The sequence below is a fragment of the Varanus komodoensis genome, unplaced genomic scaffold (assembly GCF_004798865.1).
Source record: "Varanus komodoensis strain SLA01 unplaced genomic scaffold, ASM479886v1 scaffold1, whole genome shotgun sequence".
Classification (NCBI taxonomy): Eukaryota; Metazoa; Chordata; class Lepidosauria; order Squamata; family Varanidae; genus Varanus; species Varanus komodoensis.
Genome location: NW_025335268.1, coordinates 95,473,646 through 95,491,213, shown reverse-complemented (window position 1 = coordinate 95,491,213; position 17,568 = coordinate 95,473,646). Strand labels below are relative to the sequence as shown.

General features: G+C 40.6%; 1 protein-coding gene across 4 annotated transcripts in view; it reads right to left on the bottom strand.

Moving 5' to 3' along the window:
- Positions 1–17,568, bottom strand: part of ARMH3 (armadillo like helical domain containing 3) — a 144,338-nt gene that overhangs the window by 79,283 nt on the left and 47,487 nt on the right. For all 4 annotated transcript variants that reach the window (XM_044436991.1, XM_044437019.1, XM_044437000.1 and 1 more), the window contains exons 21-23: positions 5,767–5,849; positions 4,061–4,187; positions 1,578–1,653 (exon numbers count right to left, since the gene is read on the bottom strand). In XM_044436991.1, the coding sequence (XP_044292926.1) occupies positions 1,578–1,653; positions 4,061–4,187; positions 5,767–5,849 (286 nt within the window). The remainder of the gene's footprint in view (positions 1–1,577; positions 1,654–4,060; positions 4,188–5,766; positions 5,850–17,568) is intronic.

Here is a 17,568-nt window from a genome sequence, read left to right as displayed (position 1 = left end):
CAGATTGTTTCCAAAAGATTTACAAAGATAGCTACCTTTAGCTACCATCTGCCCACCTATGACTGACTGTTAGGCTGCTACTTTTATAACATCATCAGTCCCCAAGTCCTTCACTTACCTCTGCTCATAAAAAAATAAAAGAGAGCAGCAAAATAAATCTTGCAGAGCCTATATATAAGGACATGAAACTTAGAGGCCTGCAGAGAGTATCTTTAATGGTGGTTTACAGACACAGCAAGTTACTTGAAAAATGCCTAAAGGGAATTTGTCTTCCACACACTGTCTCTTCATAAGCAACAAAGCTAGAAACAGCATAACAAGGGTACACTCTATGACAGGGGTCCTCAAACTTTTCCACCTGGGGGCCAGTTGCAAGCTGCTAGTGCTGGGCGCGGCCTGGAAAGGTGTGGTGAGTGCGCACTGAGGCGGGGGACACGGCGAGGTGAGGCGTGTGTGGGCACGTGCAAGGGGAAGCGAGATGAGGGTGGGCGCACATGCACACAGCGGGTCCTAATGGGCATGACGGGCCGGATTTGAGGACCCATGCTCTATGACATGGCAGAAGCATGGCTGGTGTGCCTGATTCTGTCTGTTTTCCTGACACAACTACTAGCTCTACTTACCAGTGAATCCCATGCATTTCTATTTTACACTTCTAATTCTAGTACTACAATCCCTCTTACATTTAGAATTAACTTCCCACATCAATTTCCCAGCTAGTTTCCAGTAATAGCTACTGCTTAAAGAAAAGGCATGAGAGTCAGTTTCACACATTTTTTCATACTACAGCAATTAGTTGTTTGCCCCTTGAGGAGGAAATATTCTTCAGATCATAATCTGCTTTTAAATATTGATTTTTATTCCAATCTAGAGTGTTATCGTAGGAACAAACTGCCAGGCTATAACCAGAAACTGTCACAGAATGCCACAAGTCAGCTGCTTGTTGCCTCCAGCCCCCCGCCCTGTGAGTATCAGGAGATGACACAACACTAAAAATGCAGGAAAGCCCCTCCCTCTCCCAGGCATTAGCCTCCCAGCCAGCAGAACCATGCTTCAAATCTTGGAGATACTATGAGGATTAAGTACACAGGCACTTTGCACAGCTTTGAAAACACAGTTTCTATGAAAAGAAGAATCTGTATTACAGAATATGCATTCAGATATTTATACTTTATCCATGGCCACTAAACTTAGTCCAGATACCATGACTATATGAAAGGCCACATGGTATGTTGTGTTTCACGACACCAAAGCAATCATTGCCAAAATGGGAACACTTACATCCAGCTTGGCAGTGCTGGATCAGGGTAAAAATGCTCAGAAGAGTAGCCATGTTAATTTGTAGCAAGAAACCCAATGAAGTTCCAGGTAGCACTTTAAAAAACTTTACAAATCTGTTTATGATCCATTACAGGAATAGCAACAGACTCTTCTGCTTTTGGACATGATCCCAGATCAGCTGAAAAACCCTATAACAAAATCCTGAGAACAGGAGCACAAATGAGTAGCAAGCATGTCCACAACATATTATAAAGAAAATAAGTTCTAGTTTCAGTTAACTCCTTTCACTTTCTTACCGTATGTTGACCAATGCATGGGTGACTTTGCTGGCTGGCTCCTTCCACTGTCCAGCATTAGTAGACAACCTCAAAACTGAAGGAAGAGAAAGCAAAAGGAGGCTATATGTAGTATCTATTTAATAACAGCACCTCAGTTTCCAAGCCAATAATACACCAAGCAAATTCTTAGAAAAACAGAAATAGTGCTAGACAATGTACCATTATCACTTCTCTCCAAATGTAATGCCTTCTCTCCAAATGCACCATGTAAATAAAGGCATTGCATTGATTTTTATTTTGTAGCCAGAAGTGCAGGCTAATGCAAATGTAAACCATTACTCCACCTTCTTAATAATAATTCTTACATATTATTTCCTGTCATTGAAAGCCTGGAAATAAAAGTTGGATGTTGAAAACACCACAATCTAAGAAGCTTTCCTGGAATATTGTGTTGCTACTGTGTAACTTAAACTGCAAAGACAACTGCCGCTAAAAAAACCCGCTAATTGAAAACATGCAGCATACAGCAGAAACATAGGAAACTAACTTTTTTCTTCTATTGTTAACCTTTGAATAAACATGTGCACTCAGCATTTCATTTACTGATTTTTTAACCTTTATTGTAAGAGCTCCAGGCATTAACGTTACAGCTATGTATGGTGATATCTCCATTTCTTGATGACCTTGCTACATTTTTATATGCTTGCTCAATTTTAATTTCTCACAATGGCTGTTGCTTATTTAGAATAGGAGAGGAAAGCAATAAGAAACATGAAAAGCTGCCCCCTTATATATAGCTATCACAGCAGCCCTACTAAAATGTGTCTCAGAGACAGGATCATTCATATACTCCATGATTATGCCTTCACACTGTTATTTCCTCCCCTCTTTTGTTCGCTGTTTTAAGTTTTTACTCTACACAAAATTGAGTAACCCATGGCCCATAGCTCACATGTGTCCTTTGGGTTCACTGACTGGGTTTATAAAACACAAGGATGGTTAATAACTCATGGTGGTTTCTTAATAACCCCTGTGCAGGCTCCCTAATTTACCTAATTACCTGTTCGTTAACTACCTCAGCTACCCACCCTCACCTAGCTTGGTGTCAGGACAAACCATCCATGTATCATGCAAACTAGGTCACTCTATACAGCCCCTGACACACACACACCCCTAATCTTATATACCTTCCAGCAATGAGAGGCAGCAATTGCATATCACCCTGTCTTGATCAAGGTACTGTTGTTGCACTGAGAATTAGAAAAGAAAGGTAGGCAGGCCCAAACACAGGGTGTGCAGACCACAGCAGTGTGGCTTCCTTGGCCATGCTGTTCTAGGTGCCCTGTAGTTTAGCTCATGCATGTGTCGGATTACACTGAGAGAGAACCATGAATTTAGCTATACGAAAATCACCCAGAGGTGAGCCTTCTTTCAGTGAACAAAAGAGAAACATCATGGTGGGGATGGCACATCGCTGGGAAGGAATAGGGTGTAAAGTAGGACAAAGAGAACATTGATGGGTTTGCTGGGAGTATGACTGAAGCTGAACCTCAGCCATCATTTCCTTCCCAACCAGAATTGTTGCTCTTCAAGTGTTACCAGGGGGCGGTAACTACCAGGGGGGAGATAAACTAGAAAGAAAGGAAAAATCCGGATCCTTGTTTGTACTTGTAGCATGAGAGAAAGCATGAAAACATTATAAAGGGGAGAAAGAGGGGGAAAGAGGGAGTGTCCACAATATTGGCTTTGGCCATGCCCAACATCAGCATATGCTCTCAGACTTTAAGAGGTCTGCTCAACTTTGTTCCACAGCATTTCTCTACATTCCCACTCCCCAAACAAAAATATTTGCAGGTCTAGGCATTTTTCTGTCTGCCCTACTATTCAAAAAGTTTTGCAGCAGCTATTTCCTGATTGCATCTAAGGCACTGACCTGGTTCTGCGAACGTTTACAGTCCTGTGTGCTACCTGTTCTGTGAAGCAGTATTTTTGTTGTGCATCTATAAAATACTTTTCCACCTTTTCTTAACAGAACTGGTTCCTGCTGTTGATTGGAACTAGGGGCTGTACTTGCTCTCTGACCTGAGACTAAGACAGATTTTCCCAGCTGAGAGCACTCTGCACACAGCAGGCTAGCTCACTCCAAATGAGGGCACAATGCGTTTTTGCTACCATTTAAATATTACATGCCTGGCAAGAGCAACAAGCATATTTTCATGTACATAGTACACACTGGTGAACCAGGTGATCATTCTGTACCCTAAGAGCATTTTTAAAATATAAGCTTACTGTTGAAGAAGAACCACTTTTAAAATGTTTCTCACTCAGGACAAGGAACTATTATCCTTCCAAACAGGGTTATTTCATATCCATGTGTTATTTGACAACCATGCTGTGAGCACACATACTGATTGGCAGCCATGCACAATCATTCTCTCTCGCCTACACAGCTTCTCTCATATACAAGTGTGCTTTACCACATGACAGCCAACAGTACTTACCCATAGAATAAAGGTTATCAAAACTCTGGTTCATCCTGATGATTTCATAGTATAGCTCATCATAGCTGCTAGGAGTTGGAAGGAAGGTATCTCCATAAGTGATGAACATATTAAACAGGTTGACCACCTATAAAAACAAAAGACTATAGTAATCAAAGCAGAGCAAGATATATAGAAGAAATCAAAGTATCTATGTATTACAAATAATGAAGTAATCACTTCATTTTTGGAAATAAAAGTGTTTGACCACAATTAACACAGCTGTATTACCCCCATACAAACTCAGTTTTGTAGCATTCAGAAAGTATACGCTCCTGTTAACCATCCAAAACTCTTAAAGCAACTATCACTGGCTAGGTTCACATGACAAGACAACCTACTATGGCTGATAGCCATGCTATCCCCACATTGTGTCCACAGAGCAACATGCCACCTGACAATCCCTAACTTGTCCTAATGGTTGTTGTACCCATGATGGGTTGTCATGTCATGCAAAAGCAGTGGGGTTACTGTAGCTCAGCTAGCAACTCACTTGGCAAACATGGGGAAAAAAAAAATCCTCACTGCTTTGCCAAGCTTGCCCGGGAACCTGCCAGCGCCAGCTACCCAACAAATTTAATAGGAAAATGGGAACTTTTCAACCAGGACACATGGCTATCAAAACTTATTTTCCCCAGAAAAAGAAGAAACTGCATTCAAGGCAAGTAGTGGGAAGACAAATAAATCCTGCTGCAATTTTCCCTGTGATACCCATAGAGGGACCAAAGGGGAAGGAGTGGGCCAAAACCCCATGGTGTACCCAATCATCTGTTGACTAACCATGTGTTGTTTGGCCAACAACCAGCCCATCCTGACTTGGTTGCATGAGTTCCTATCAGTTTGGAAGCAAAAGGGGGGCATTCTAAAATAGGGTAGCTATTCTACAAACACAGGCAAAATATATAAGTTTACAAATGAAAATAGCATATGTTAAGGATACCAAAGTGCTCCTGAAAAGTGCCTGTGAACTTTCTGAATATACAGAGTGTTGAAATATCACATGAAAAGTGGGGGGGGGGGGGAGTGAAGGGCATGGGAAAAAGAAAGAATTAGTCAGTTCCAGGCCCAAGCTTGAGCCTTCTAGTACTATACAACACGGCCTCAATAACACTACAAGGTTCCTGTGCCAGACAGGCAAAAGCTTTGAACAGGATTAATCCCATTAGGCCCTTTAAAAAGTGCTGCCTTTTATCCTCATCTCTTAACAGTCAGGTGTTAGAGATCCATTGTAGCTAGTTCCTTTTCTTTAGCTTACATTCCTTATACAGATCTGTTTATCAAGTCACAGTAGTCACAGATCTGTTTATCAAGTATAGCATATAATGTAATACACATGAACGGGAATATTTTCCTCATCTGTATTTCCACTGAGCAGCTTGAAAAATGCTCTGCAACAATTAAATAAATAAATAAATAAATAAAGGTAAATGGGATCCAAAGGCAGAAACAGTCCATGTACCCACTACAACCTCGAGCCAACATATACTGATCCTAACCTTTGCTTCATGGAAACAAGCTGAAACTATGATAGGAAACAGGTCTCCTTCACACACCTGCAATATGCAGTGTGTTTAATTCTGTTTATAGCATGCCCTACAATGTTGCTATTTATTGAATTCAGTGTTGTTTCCCAGAGTCTGCTGTGCACACAAAGGTATGACACTTACCATGAGAGCCAAGGTAAAGATGTTATGTTTTGCCAGCAAAACAGTTTCGTTGGACATGAGGAACTTCAACAGATTAATCAGAGCTAAGAAAAGAATGAAAAAGGGTTTTTTGAATACAGCTGCATTTTCATGAGCAGATACCTTCCCAAAACCTAAAGAGGAAAGCATTTTATTGATTAGAATCCTGTTTCCAACAGATAAGCAACCAGAGGGATTGAAGTCTTGTTGTCCTAAATTTACCTTGACTCAGATTTATTTTATTTTGAGTCATCTGCCACTCAGGTCAATTGTCACTGAGTTTTTCCCCTACTTGTCAGCAACTTAAGTAAGACCCAGAGCCTAAGAAATGAGATGCTTGCTTTCAGTTTCATATACCACCAACGCAAAAGACCAACCACCAATCTCCGCTGTCATTTGTGCTGATGATGCACAAGGCAGAACCTGCTATGGTACAGCTCAGCACAATGGCATGTGAGACACTCGATAATATTTACTGTGTCAAGTTACTTAGGTCTGGTCATGACACATCAGACTCCTCTCAGGAGCTCTGCTCAGAGATAAAGCTATGTTAGCCACTGGATTCTACATCCCTCTTTTCTATCAATGTTTAACTAAGGTTAGCAAACGAATTCCTAAGTCAAAACTCTTTGGATAGCAAATTGCTAACAAAGAATTGCTGTATTCTGAAAGCTACCAAGTAATTTGTATAACTGGCTGAAATATCACAATCACTCAGCTCACAACAGAGAACAGCTTTCAAATGTAGGCATGTCTGTTTTACTTGAAACTTATTTGGCATGCAAACCAAAATTCTGTTCCTGATTACATGAATGGATCAGACTGAACATCCTTTTCTGATCTGAAGCAAGACACAGTAGTCCAGCCTGCTGCAGTCTGGTGCCTTCCAGGTGTGATGGGCAGAAATTCCCATAATTTCCAGCAAGCAGCAAAGGCTCGGGTTGGAAAGATCAGGATGCAAAAGGCTGGCATAGTGAATAATACTATTTTGTGACAAAATGTATAGACAGAAAGTTTACTTGCCATAAAAACTCCTGATAACTTTCTAGTTGGATAAGCTTAATATCAGGCTGTGGGCTTAATCTTAGAGGTGTACTTTGAGTTTTATCGCAAAGACCATTTGTACTTATGGAAACACCACTGTAAAGGAAAGCATCATACTCTACTATCTAATAGCGGTATTAATGTTTCACTCTAAACAACTGAAAGCCAATTTAAGGCAAATACAATCTGGCAAGATCTGGAGGAACAGGGAGATTAGCCATCTTCCATCTAATCATCCACCCATCTGGAGACCTGAACAGTCTAGAATTTATCCTGTGTTATGTAGCAATGTTAAAAGTCAGGTATGGGATGGAAACTCTATTAAGAGTATCATAATATTAAAGTGTCCTACATTCTTGTATAAGTAGAAAAAATAAGCATATGTTCAGCAAAGGAATGAACTCTACACTTACTTCCAAGAACATTCATCCATTCAAAACAGAAATCAGCCACTGGTCAGCAACAGTGGGACAGGCAATAGCAGGACAGAGGTACAAGACGCAACCAGTCACACTTCAGAGATGCCCGACATACTTCAAAAATGATTTGAAAAGACAATGAAAAAATAGAAGGTGCAAATATTTCAATAAAGTTTGAGTTACTAACTGAATAGATCAGCTGATCAGTAAAATGTTTGCCCCAGCTGGGAACTGTAAGCGTTTTTTCTGCCTAGACTGGCATAGGAAGGTACCCTAATTCATTTTTGTCCCATAGAGGTAAAGCAGGTGTAACAGAGAAACAAGAACAGTGATAATTATAGATACATTTCATTTCATCTTGCAAATATTCTCATACACACTTACTTCATCCCCAAATTTAAAGGATAAAATGTCACTCTCAGTTTTAAAGCATAGGTGTTGCTAGCAACCCTGGTAATGTGCACACTCACACTCTTCTTAGGCTATTATCACAGCTCTCACTGAGTTGAGTCATTCTATCAATTTCTCTACAGCTTCATTTGCCAGTGCTATAAATTATGCTTTTTGGATTGTGGACAAACCCTCAATGCCACACTGATTCAGTTCAAAAGAGTTTTTTGCCCACATTGCACTTGGGGGCATGTTGTCCCCCCCAAAGCAAAAGCAGCCGCTTCAAATGTGTTCTTCTTAGAGAAGAAACACAATTATAACATGTTTCCAAGGTAATTAAGCCTCCGTGGCAAATGTCACCATCCAAGGTAATCACTGCTAGGGACTAAGCCAGCTGCCCTGAGTCTCTCTGATGAGAGTTTACTGGGCACATCTCACACTAACAATTGTAATTTGCTTTATTTGTTGGCTCAGCTTTTAGAAATTCCACAGCCTGCTCATTAGTTCAAATGCTTGAAATGCGCCATACAATACTCTGTGGAAAGGACGATCTATCTGTGGCTAGGCAAGACTTGCCAACGTGGGATTAACCCACCCACCCTGCAAATTGGCAGCATGGATTACTCAATTTTGTGTGGCTTCAATTCTATCCTGAAAGTATGAACCCTAATTTTAAAATATTTATATTTCTCTTAACAATTACAGGAAACTTTTCCAAGAAAATGATTCTAAATCTAGACTGAACTTTTAAACTTCCTTGCTGGCTCAGAGCAAGGATTCCCATAGTGTCACCAACAGTGGCTAGCTGGCTCTCCTTGGAAAGCTCAGAGGCAGGATTTGGTGCAATAGCCATATTCTGTTGTTTTGCCCTGGCATCAGGAGAAATAGATCTTCCATTCATTATAAGGGGAACTTCAACCCCCCAAATTTCTGCCATTGCTTCCACTGAATGAATTATTTATTCATTCAGTCTGCTTCCAACAGCAAGAACCATAGAGAATATATATAAGAAACAAAGAGCACATAAGCGTTTTGCTCGAACCCCTCATTTAGAATGCATCTATCGGGAACAGAAGATATCCTATGATCACCTCACAAACAACTGACTTCCCTGGATCTTTTCTTCATAGGCAAGCAATCTCCCAATCAAGAGGAAACCACAGAGCTCAGTAGTAGAGTTACAGGAAGAAGCAGTGCCCACAAGAGATACCATTGGCATTTCATCTAAATGCCCCAATTACAGTTCTCATTTTCTTCTCTCCAGGATAACTACAGCCAAAGGATAAAATGTGGGATAACATGTTTTTAAGCTGTTCCCTCAAGATATTTTTTTTAAAATTGAGATTGCTACAAAGTGATACGGTTCTTCAACTCACATAATTCTGAACCAAGCTGCAAATGGACACTTCCAGTGCTCAGCAGGAGCTCTAGTGAAATAAATTCCCTGCTCACAAAGCAAGAATTGCCTTAATCAGCCCACCACTCAGAAGGGAATAGTGGGGTCCCATTCCATTTGTTAAAACCCTATGGGAAAGAAATAGCATGTGGCCAGCTACTGTTTCTCTAGACTTTGAAGCTCCCAGATAAGCCCAACTGATATTCATTCAACACAGCACTTCCTAATAGCATGAAGTTGCCTTCTTGTTTATCATCTTGATGCATTAGCAGTATGTATGTAAAGCAGCTGGAAATAAAGAAAAGCAAGAGAGTTTCTACAAAATAAAGTTCTGCACCAAAGGTAGGATTTCTTGTAAGTTAATGGAGGTGTCTGATGAGCCAGATGTGCCTAACAGCAGATAGCATTCACTTTAACAACTTGTTTCAAATATAAAGATACAATGCTGGTTGGCGTTAGCCACAAGTAGTGTTGGTGACAATATAGCTCTTAATCAAATTAAAGTGCATGATGGGAAATCTGCTGCAGAGAAGAGATTGTGTGCTCTCACCCGATCTTGTAGCTCACTCTCAGTCTCCTTGTTAAGTAACACCACATGTTATACATGCATTGGCCTCTCAAAGGAGATGGTCAGATCCTACAAGTAACATAACCATCCCCCAAAGCAGGCTGGCTGGCTAGCACTGGGGTAACTCTCTGGTGGAATGTCCCTTCAAGGAAAAATGTAACAGGCAGTAATCAAGCCTAAATGTTCTGAAAACTGAAAAGGGTCAATTATGCAATCAGATTAAGTATGAGGAACGAATCCTTCACTAACTTCTACCTGCAGATTTCGCTGTAAAAAGTTCCCATCACAATTCTTTTATCTCTGCAATAAAAGAATATATATTAAACAAAGTAGAGAGGGTACAGAAGACAGCAATAAAGATGTCAAAAGACTTGGCTAGAAGGGAAGATGTGTGAAACAAGGCTGAAGTAATTAGAAAATTAATTGGGAAGTATGAAGCCTGAGAGAGAAAGCTAGAGTAAAACACTAATAATTATATACATATATACATACATGCTCCTTCATGGATCACTGCCTTGTCGTGGCAAAGGGGCTTGCGTAGCTCAATGAAGCTATGAGCTATGCCATGCAGGGTCACCCAAGACAGACAGGTCATAGCAGAGAGCTCTGACAAAATGTGATCCACTGGAGAAGGAAATGGCAACCCACTCCAGTATCTTTGCCATGAAAACCCCATGGACAGTACCAAAAGGCAAAAAGATGAGCCCCTCAGGTCGGAAGGTGTCCAGTATGCTACTGGGGAAGAGCAGAGGGCTAGTACTAGTAGCACCAGAAAGAATGAAGCGACTGGGTCAAAGCCGAAAGGACACTCAGTTGCTGATGTATCTGGTGGTGAAAGGAGAGTCCGATGCGGTAAAGATCTATATTCCATAGGAACCTGGGATGTAAGATCTATGAATCAAGGCAAGATGGATGTGGTCAGACAAGAGATGACAAGACTGAACATCGACATCTTAGGAATCAGTGAACTAAAATGCACAGGAATGGGCGAATTTAATTCAGATGACCATCAGGTATACTACTGCGGGCAAGAATCCCTCAGAAGAAATGGAGTAGCCTTCATAGTCAATAAAAGAGTAGGAAAAGCAGTACTGGGATACAATCTCCAAAATGACAGAATGATCTCAGTTCAAATCCAAGGCAAACCATTCAACATCACAGTAGTCCAAGTCTACGCCCCAACCACTGGTGCTGAAGAGGCTGAAGCTGACTGGTTCTATGAAGGCCTACAACACCTTCTAGAATTAACACTCAAAAATGATGTCCTTATCATCATGGGGGATTGGAATGCTAAAGTAGGAAGCCAAAAGATAACCGGAATAACAGGCAAGTTTGGCCTTGGAGTAAAAATGAAGCAGGGCACAGGCTGGTAGAATTTTGGCAAGAGAATACGATGGTCATAGCAAACATTCTTTCCAACAACCCAAGAGACGACTCTACACATGGACATCACCAGACGGTCAACACAGAAATCAGAATGACTATGTGCTCTGCAGCCAAAGATCAGTAAAAACTAGACCAGGAGCTGATTGTGGCTCAGATCATGAGCTCCTGGTTGCAAAATTCAGGCTTAAATTGAAGAAAGTAAGGAAAAGCACTAGGCCACTCAGGCATGACCTAAATCATATCCCTGATGAATATACAGTAGAGGAGACAAATAGATTTAAGGAATTAGATCTGAGAGACAGAGTGCCAGAAGAACTATGGACAGAGATTCGCAACATTGTACATGAGGTAACAACTAAAACTGTCCCAAAGAAAAAGAAATGCAAGAAAGCAAAACAGCTGTCTGAGAAAGCTTTACAAATAGCCGAGGAAAGAAGGGAAGCAAAAGGCAAGGGAGAAAAGGAAAGATACACCCAACTGAATGCAGAATTCCAGAGAATAGCTAGAAGAGATAAGAATGCCTTCTTAAATGAACAGTGCAAAGAAATAGAAGAAAACAATAGAATAGGGAGGACCAGAGATCTCTTCAAGAAAATTGGAGATGTGAACGGAACATTTCATGCAAAGATGGGCATGATAAAGGACCAAAATGGCAGGGACCTAATAGAGGCAGAAGAGATTAAGAAGAGGTGGCAGGATTACACAGAGGAACTATACAAGAAAGAGCTTAACGTCCCTGATAACCACAATGGGGTGGTCACTGATCTCGAGCCAGACATCCTGGAATGTGAAGTCAAATGGGCCTTAGGAAGTCTGAGCAACAACAAAGCTCATTCAGGTGACAGTATTCCAGCTGAGCTATTCAAAATCTTAAAAGATGATGCAGTACTCAATATGCCAGCAAATCTGGAAAACTCAACAGTGGCCACAGGATCGGAAAAGGTCAGTTTACATTCTGATCCCAAAGAAGGGCAATGCCAAAGAATGTTCAAACTACCGCACCATTGCATTCAGTTCATACGCTAGCAAAGATATGCTCAAAATCCTACAAGCTACGCTCCAGCAGTATGTGGACCGAGAACTACCAGAAGTATAGGCAGGATTTCAAAGAGGGAGGGGAACTAGAGATCAACTTGCCAACACATGCTGGATCATGGAGAAAGCTAGGGAGTTCCAGAAAAACATCTACTTCTGCTTCATTGACTATACTAAATCCTTTGATTGTGTGGATCACAACAAATTGTGGCAAGTTCTTAAAGAGATAGGAGTACCTGATCATCTTATTTGTCTCTTGAGAAACCTATATGTGGGTCAAGAAGCAGCAGTGAGAACTACGCACGGAACCACTGATTGGTTCAAAATTGAGAAAGGAGTTTGGCAAGGCTGTATACTGTCGCCCTGCCTATTTAACTTATATGCAGAGCACATCATGAGAAAGGCGGGGCTAGATGAATCACCAGTTGGAATTAAGATTGCTGGGAGAAATATCAACAACCTCAGATATGCAGATGATAACACTCTCATGGCAGAAAGTGAAGAGGAACTAAAGAGCGTCTTGATGCAGGTGAAGGAGGAGAGCGCAAAAGTTGGCTTGAAACTCAACATTAAGAAAACTAAGATCATGGGCATCCGGTCCTATCACTTCCTGGCAAACAGATACGAAGAAATGGAGGTAGTGACAGATTTTATTTTCCTGGGCTCCAAGATCACCGCAGATGGGGACTGCAGCCAAGAAATTAAAAGACGCTTGCTCCTGGGGAGCAAAGCTATGGCAAATCTAGACAGCATACTCAAAAGCAGAGACATCACCCTGCTGACAAAAGTGTGTATAGTCAAAGCTATGGTTTTCCCAGTTACAACGTATGGCTGTGAAAGATGGACCATAAGGAAGGCTGAGCGCCAAAGAATTGAGGCCTTTGAATTGTGGTGCTGGTGGAGACTCCTGCGAGTCCCTTGGACAGCAAGGCGATCAAACTGGTCAGTCCTAGAGGAGATCAACCCTGACTGCTCTTTAGAAGGCCAGATCCTGAAGATGAAACTCAAATACTTTGGCCACCTAATGAGAAGGAAGGACTCCCTGGAGAAGAGCCTAATGCTGGGAACAATAGATGGCAAAAGCAGAAGGGAACGGCAGAGAATGAGGTGGCTAGATGGAGTCACTGAAGCACTTGGTGTGAGCTTAAGTGGACTCCAGGGGAAGGTGGAGTACAGGAAGTCCTGGAGGAATGTTGTCCATGGGGTCGCGATGGGTCAGACACGACTTCGCGACTAACAACAATAGCACCGTACATACATGAATGCACAAAGTGCTGTTATAAAATAAAATAAAACTGAACCAATGCTAGTTCAGTATTGGAGAAAGCAAGTGGGAAAGTATTGGACAGTATGAGGTTTTCTTTTTTCATTTAAGAGTGTTTAACCCTTCTTATCAGCAAGCCTGAAAAAAGTTATAGAAACATCTGTCAGTGTGGTTCAAGTTAAGCAGCCTTCCAATGCTACCTTCTTCAATAGCAGCTAAAAGGCAGAGGCTGTTCCTGCAATACCTGGTATGTTGAGAAGAAAGTGAAGCACAGGACATTCAACTGCATAAAACCATCACCAGGGAAAATGCTGTGAATCTGACACCAGTTTTTGTTCAGTCAGCTAGATAAGATTTAAGGCATCAACTATTTCTTGCTAGCTGCACAAACTATGAAGCCAGAATCTTAGTCTGTATCTTAATACGTACAAGACCACCAGCATTAGCTCATAATAGCAACTCAATATTCTAGAGATGTGAACGCTCAGGGAAAATCAATCAATCAATCTGGGGGGAAATGTCTTTTTATAACCCTCCACCTTTTTCATTTTCTCCTGAAAAAAATAACTATTTTGAATTAAAAAATATTTTCTTTTAGAATAATAAAATGTCTTAAGACAAACTGTTCACTTTTTGCTACCAAGCCTTTATTTTCCTGAAATAATTTGTAAAAACTATGTAATAAGACTTTTATAGAAAGACTAGAGATGTACAATATTTGGAAATGTTGAAGCCATGAGGGATAAAGGTTATTTTGATCCTCTCCTAGCACAGTTGTTTCCATTCATTCTAAAAAAAATGATCTAATGTATCTTTTCCTGATACAATTTAGGAATGTTCCAAGTTATACTGAATTTCCCAAAATGTGATTAAAAAACTAGAGTTACCATACCATAAAAATAAAGGAGCTGTCTTCTATAAAATCCTGTTTCTTAATTTTTGTTAGATGCTGTAGAATGTCAATAAATGTGATTCTAAAATACATTTATATGCTATCCCTCTATTGTTACCACACGTATTAGAACAATGCATGGGTTATCCCACCTAATTTTTTAAAATAACTTTACAGCTTGGATTTATGGAACTCATTGCTATAATTTTTAATTTAGTTTCCAGTTAGACTTTACCACTGGGCAACAATGTTGTTGCTTTAACTTTTCCCAAACAAAATAATCCCTTTACACCTAAAAACAAACAAACAAAAAACTTCAGCAGCCAGTGGCAGAGGAATGGGATTTACACCTCCACTAGACATAACATTTCAGAATCAACAAGAAATAAAATGCTTATTAAGGATAATTATTTATAAAAAAAGAAAAGCTTAACTTCAAATAGGAGACTGAAATTGCTGTACAATTCTTGAATTAAATCAGTTTGATTACCATTTCTAAAAGTGAAGGGAGTTTTTCTCAGCTAAATAAACTCCAAACAGCTTTTCCTTCAAACTGGATTTCCCTAAAATCCACCCAGCCAATTGCTGTCAAACAGAAACAGATGCTCTACATCAGCCTCCCCTGCCTCCAGTTCCTTCTGCTTCTTCTGGCTTCAAAGACGATTTAGGGGCTATTTACTGATGCTCCTTCTGGCCATAAAACAGAAACTTCAAGTGTAACTTGTTTGCTCATAAATTATGATTTATATATTAGGCTTAGAAGTATAGCCTATTCAGACCAGGGGTATGCAATTCAGTGCCCTTGCTGTCTGCTTAGGTGTCCCATGTCTCTAAATTGTAAAAAACAAACACACAAATCTTTTTTCAACCACCAGTCAGATTAGTTCGGCTCAAAATGTGTACCACAAATGGGGTTCAGAGACATTCTTAGGAAACAGAGTTAGCAGGTGGCTGAAGACTGATGCTTTCTTCTAAAGTATATCCAACCACTGGATATTCTCAAATTGTCAAATGTGCCCACAGGCCCAAAAACCTTGTCTAAATTCAGATATTACATATTTACCAAGTTTACTTTCCAATGTTTTTAATTTCAACTACAATTTTATGACCAAACTAAAGTGGCTTTAGATCAGTGCTAAAAATAAGTACTGTATTTTTTCCACTTCTGGGGGTAGGAAGATAGGTATATATTTAAGGTTTCCAGAAATTTTGCATCTCTACAGTAGAGTGGCCATGCCCTTTATGGGAAACCACATTTTCCAAAAAAGAGAACTGAGATTGGCCTAACTCATCTACGAGGATTCAAACTCCTTACTTTTCCCAAAGCCAGCCTTCCATAGCCTGCATGTTACACTTATCATATGGTGAGGGCCATGAAATCTTAACAACTGTTCAAAAAAGACTACAGGAAGAAGTTGGCCTTCTAAGGGAATAGCAGGGGTTTGCTTGCTAGCCAGGGTACAAGAATCAACCACATAAACACTAGTCAAATTGCTTTACAAGAATGATCAAAACACACTTGCTGAGGGAGAGGATTATTTACAAATAGGGTCTGACAGCCAAGTATCAGCACCATCCTCCAGAGGAAGAGACTTAAGGATTCAGTACATGTCCTAGAAAAGCTGTTCCTCTTCTTACAAATGAATGCATCAAACATCCCTGAGGCACGACCTACCCCAGAATTCATGGACATGGCAGGCAATTACCAAGGGACACTGCTCGCACTGGCAGGCTCACTGTCAATCAATCAAGAAAGCAAAGTGATTTTGCCAAAAGGGAGCTGGAAAATACACTGAAAAACAATATAAGCAGGTCCTACAAACAAAAGTAGAGATGTAGCCAGTCACTCAACACCACAGGCAGGAATGCTGTGAGTTGCATGTGGCTAGAGGAAATGGACACACCCATCTGCCACTTGAATGCTGCATATAAGCTGCAAAGGGCTAGGATGCCCAATGTCTCCTAAAACAGAAAAGAAAAAGAATAGCCAACATAAAGGACTTCTGTAAAAGCCACTGAAACTGTTAAAGTTTTGTTAATAGCTTTCATCACATAGGATGTCCCAAAGTGAACACAACATATGAGGCGCCTCATGCCATTGACTACTACAACTGGCACTACCACATTGGTCCACAGTTGTTGCTTTCTATTGTTTTTTTCCATTTCAGTCTGGTACAGACACCAAACATTAACTTATACCATACATGTGATCAGGGCATTGGAGGAGCAGTACACAATGGAACCTCTGCTGAGATTCCCCTAATGTGAATCTGATCCTTTCAATTTAGATACAAGCAATCAAGAATGGTTTCTGTGGTGATGTATTTATTCATCCTTTTTTTAAACTTTTGCTTTGCAAAAGAAGTCTACCAGGCCACCCTTACAACCCATGGTTTGTACTGGAGGTTGTTGTATTCACTATGGGCTGTTGTATTGTCAGTTCAGAGGTGATGAACCTCACCATGAGTTCAGGGAAGCAGCAAGCAAGCCACTTAGCAAGAAGGGGGGAAAAAGTCCTAGACATGCTAGCCAAGGTGCCCAGGTCACCATCACTTACAGCTAATCCAGGAAGTGCTCAGCAGCAATTTGAGGAACCATCACTAGTTCAGTCATAGGTTTTCTACATTGCTACCCAGAGTGTTTTATCATTTGTTTAACAGTTCTACCACTGCCAATCACCCTGTTTAAAAGAAAGTGTGATTTTTGCCAGCTACCTGTCAAAGTTCTGTACTCTCATAAAGTGGAATGGTTCACACATTTCCAATTTCCTGAGCATTTAAAGCCCCAGGAAAAGTTGGAAAAGTGCTAAGACGCCTGGAAGAGTCAGGTTCATTCCCCGCACCGCAAAAAAAAAGCTGAATAACTTAACCACAAAAGGAGATAGCAAAGATAACTCATGGGTTTATTTTTCTTGATTGTTCAGCTCTTGAGAGAGGGTAAATGTAAAAATAAATCTGCATTGTTTCACTAGTTTTCCTGGATATACCTTCAGAAATTCTGACAAAGCAAAGTGTTTCATTTTGGTCACCTGGAAGTGCACAATTGCATACTTGTAAAATACTGGAAAAAATAATGTGCATATACACACGTGTGTTTAAAAATATGATATATTTGTGCACATCATTTGGGGCACACACACACACAAAGATAAATGGTGAACCAGTAACAGACGCTCAAATGTGTTGCTTGAGCACTTTGGAGGGGCTATCAGTGGTTGTTACTTTGGAAAAGCAAATGCGATCCCCAGGAAAAAAAAAAGTGGGGAAAGCCATAGAAAGTACAAAAGGGCTCACAGCTGGCAACAAGACAGAAATCCCCTGGGATCCCTGTAGAAGGACTGAGGGGGAAACTGGGGGCCAATCCATTGTGAGCCCCACCATCTGCAACAAG